Below are 4,125 nucleotides of genomic sequence, written 5' to 3'. Positions count from 1 at the left end.
GGTGGAAGCATTAACAAAATTATGAAGCTTTCCAGGGATCACAAGTATTAGCAACTAAAATGTTCCCACGAAAATAAGGACTACTTATGGGGCAGATACTTTTGGATTGGACAGATGACCTGATCAAGTTCATGTTTACTGTTCCATACGTAAACATTTATTCCAACAGTGATTTGATTTAAATTCAACAACCACAGCTTGATGTGTACTGGAATGTGTAGGTTAAAAAAATGAAAAAAGAAAAAAGTCTGTAATACTAATTGAGTGTAAACATCTACAATATGTAATATCTTCAATATTTATCATTTGATGAAGCTTTATGAACGACATGGGTTTTCTAGGAAATCATTGGGTCTGAATGGTTCTTGCCATACTTAAGCAACAGACAGGTCAACCACATGATGCTGACCTCAGTCAGTTACCGTAGTAACAGACTCTATGAACCTAATCTGGTCAGGACCAGGTTTTTCTCAATGAACATCGAGTTTCTCTCTGTCTCCACCCTCTTTCAGCCACACACGTTATTTGATTTCCTCATTCATTCATTCATTCGGTCAACAGGCGAGTTTTGGCGTAGCCTAGTTCTGCTGTCTGTCAAAAATCATTTTAAAAAGTCAGAGTCAGTAGGCTATATTGGAAGTCCACGAGGCACAGTAGGTGGCAACTTTTTCCACTAACATGGCATGTCCTTTTAATAACGATCCCGTGGATGAAGGTTCAGCATTACTGTGCAGAGAATTAAATGTCGGGAGATGGTTATCAGACCACGCATAGCTGTAGATTCTAGCATTTCCAGACACTTATCTTTTTGAGCGGTACCGTTTCATGTCACAATCCATCATCTACATACAACCTAATCGTCCTTACATGTGCAACATTACCAAGCATAGTAAGGCTCTCACATCCCAGCAGATATTGTGTGTTGCTCTGCATTTCTTTGCAAATGGAAGTTTTTTGTAAAATGTCGGAGATGGAGAGCACTTGAGGAGGGTTACTGCATGCAGGGTGGTCAGAGAAGTGTGCCTCACCCTGAAATGGCTTTTACCATCTTTGTCATTTTCCCTGGACATAAACCTGTCAGAGCCATCAAGGAGGAGTTCCACAAGATTGCAGGTGAATGATGTAGAGATCTGTTCAATTAATTTTAAATTGTATTCTGTTAATGACATTGTGCTGCAACCTGAGACTTGAACAATGTTTTTATATTTCATCTTAAGCTGCTACCGAGTTCACTTCTCCCCTGTGGGATTGCACCTAAATGAAATAAATTAATAGGCTACCATTAAAGCATTTCTCCTGTACCATTATTGTGATTGCAAAGGACAACATTTCAACTTACACATTCACCCGAGCAGCAGTGTTGCACTTCTTTCAAACTCGCCATATGAGCGCATTAAGATTTCCAATTCTAGTGGGATGAAAAATTCAGCCCTCCGCTTCCCCATTGCCATGGTGACTTGTCAAAACGGGGCTCCATTGATGCTGGCTTTTTATAGTTGTGGTGCACTTAACTCCTGGTGAAACTACAAAAATGTTCTTGTATACCAAAGGGGGTCCCAGCAGAGAAAGTTTGGGAACCACTGGCTTAAGCCAATGAGGTGATATGGGACATCGAGCTAAGATCGTCTGGACATGTTGAAGAGCGAGAGAGCGAGAGAAGAGGAAGTGAAAGTCTACACTCGACACCGACTACCTCTGAGTGAGTTAGCTGCACCACAGCAATACACTTCAGCAGTGTCCAGGCGTCAGTGGACAAATACCTTCACAGTCAGAGGAAAGTTGTTTCTGTCGTAGTTCCTAACTATGACCACTGGAGGGCAGTGAACCTTCATCACAATTGTCTACAGGTTTGAACAAGACACAACAACACTGTTGAATAAATACAAATATTAAAAAACACAATGGTGTTTTCTGCACCTCTACTTGTGGCATTGCATGACAATGTATTCACTGTTTATGATGCAGAAAGATTTGATGAACATCAACATGACTATTAATGTGATATATTATTTCATATATCAGCCCCATCCCAAAGCCATCCACATCAACGGGATGGCTGTTGATCGTGTCTCCAGCTTCAAGTTCATGGGGATCCACATCTCGGAGGACCTGTGCTGGACCAACAACACCTCCAGCCTGGTTAAGAAGGCTCACCAGCGCCTCCCCTTCCTGAGGACACTAAGGAGAAACCACGTGTCCATAGCAATCCTGGTGAACTTCTACCGTTGTACAATAGAGGGCACCTTCACCAGCTGCATCACTGTCTGGTACAGGAACTGCTCTCTCGCTGACTGCAGGGCTGTGCAACGGGTTGTAAAAACTGCCCAGTGCATCACAAGGGCTCCACTCACAGCCATTGAGGGAATCTATGGGAAACGCTGCCTGCATCGAGCTCGCAGCATCCTCAAAGACTCCTCTCACCCCAACCATAGACTGCTCAACCCTGAACAGCCCTCCAGAAAGCGATTCAGGAGCCTCCTTACTAAGACCACCAGACTCAGGAACAGCTTTTATGTTACCTTTTTGAACTCTGTCTCCCGTTAAGCCCCCCCAACCTCCTCCTCCCTTCACACTCCGCTCCCCTCCTCATCAACCAAAACAATCATCAAGCCAACATGTATCCAATATTTGCACTAATTATACATTGCGCTGTAATTACTGTTTACTACTGATTATGCACCTTTTAATGTCCACTGCACTGTTTTATTATCAATTGCACTGTCAATTTCCATTGCACATATCCATTTGTAAATATACATCATGCCATCTTCTCATGTAAAGACCATAGCATATATTTGTTTATGTATATAAATATATTTGGGATTTTTTTAACAATATATCTGCACTTTATACTCTGCACTATTGCACTTCTGGTTAGATGCTAACTGCATTTCGTTTTCTTTGTACTTGTACATGTGTAGTGACAGAGTTCAATCTAATCTAATCTAATTGTGTTTGTCCTTCTTGTTACTGTTATTAACAGCAAGTACTGCTATTATATTTCTATGATTCAGTATATGTTACAGAAAATGCGATTTTTAAAAATAATGACAAAACCACAAGTTCCATCACAATTTATTCAAACAAGATAAGATAAAGATGTTTCATCAGTAATCATCATTTCACCTGATTTGCTCTGTGTTGACATCATCGATCACACAAACAATTTTTAAAATAATCACAATCATATTTCAGCAGTTTTCTGCATTGTACACAGTTTATATATAAATAATAAGATCACGTTTCTCCCCTTGATAAAATGATAAAGAGAACACTTGCAATATCTTAAACTGACTGTAACTCTGTTGTTTCTGTACTGATAAGAGTAAATGAGTCCTGCACTGAGGCCGTCTGACAGATCAACTATAAATGAATGTTGATTAAATTGTGCAGGAAGATTATGATTAGGATACTGTATTTATCTATTTACAATCTAATGCTGTCTCCTTTACAGAAATCAAGAAGTCAGAGGCCCTTTAGCATTCACTTTACAATATCACACTGATGTCTCCAAACCCAGAGCCTTTTCAAACACCCTCTGTGCATCCTCAGCAAGTGAGTTGAGAATAAAACTTAGAGTTCTGTAGGTTGCAGTAAAAGAGAGGGCCATTGCTACTGGGATTCCTAACATCGGAATGAATCTGGACCCTTCTTCTGCTGCCATCAAAACACCTGTGACTGTCATTTGGGATATCACCTTCAGAACGGCATCTTCATCTAATTTTGCTGAAACCAGTGGGGATTTGATAACACCATGCAGATTCTCATATGGCACACCTGTGCTGTCAGCAAGTCTCTGCAGTGACGGTTTATCAAGTCCAAACCCAGATAGATAATTACTGATAACAGTAACCATCATGCTTAGATCAACAGTAGCAGAAAGTACAGGAACTGGCACACCTGCCACTAATGCAGACAGACCAGCGCAATATTTTATTTGGGCCTGAAAAGCTTCTTTCTTCTTGCTGATGATCTCACGGTTGAAGTTGGGCATGGCAAACAGTAGAGCATTCCTCTTGTGTGTTGGAAGTTCTCTCTCTAAGGTCTCATGGAGGAGAGAGAAATCATACAGGTGGAGGTCAAAGCTGGACACCAGGAAGACCTGTGGAGCCTCAATACCTTGTT

General features: G+C 40.9%; 1 protein-coding gene across 1 annotated transcript in view; it reads right to left on the bottom strand.

Moving 5' to 3' along the window:
- Window positions 1-3,059: 3,059 nt before the first annotated feature.
- The window catches only part of LOC103372546 (interferon-inducible GTPase 5-like), a 7,573-nt gene continuing 6,507 nt past the window's right edge, over window positions 3,060-4,125 (bottom strand). The window contains exon 3 of the mRNA XM_008302214.1: window positions 3,060-4,119. Coding sequence (XP_008300436.1) covers window positions 3,497-4,119 — 623 coding nt within the window. The 3' untranslated portion in view covers window positions 3,060-3,496. The remainder of the gene's footprint in view (window positions 4,120-4,125) is intronic.

This window comes from Stegastes partitus, unplaced genomic scaffold, assembly GCF_000690725.1.
Source record: "Stegastes partitus isolate 25-593 unplaced genomic scaffold, Stegastes_partitus-1.0.2 Scaffold36, whole genome shotgun sequence".
In the NCBI taxonomy this organism is placed as follows: domain Eukaryota; kingdom Metazoa; phylum Chordata; class Actinopteri; family Pomacentridae; genus Stegastes; species Stegastes partitus.
This window is presented reverse-complemented; position numbering and strand designations above follow the sequence as displayed.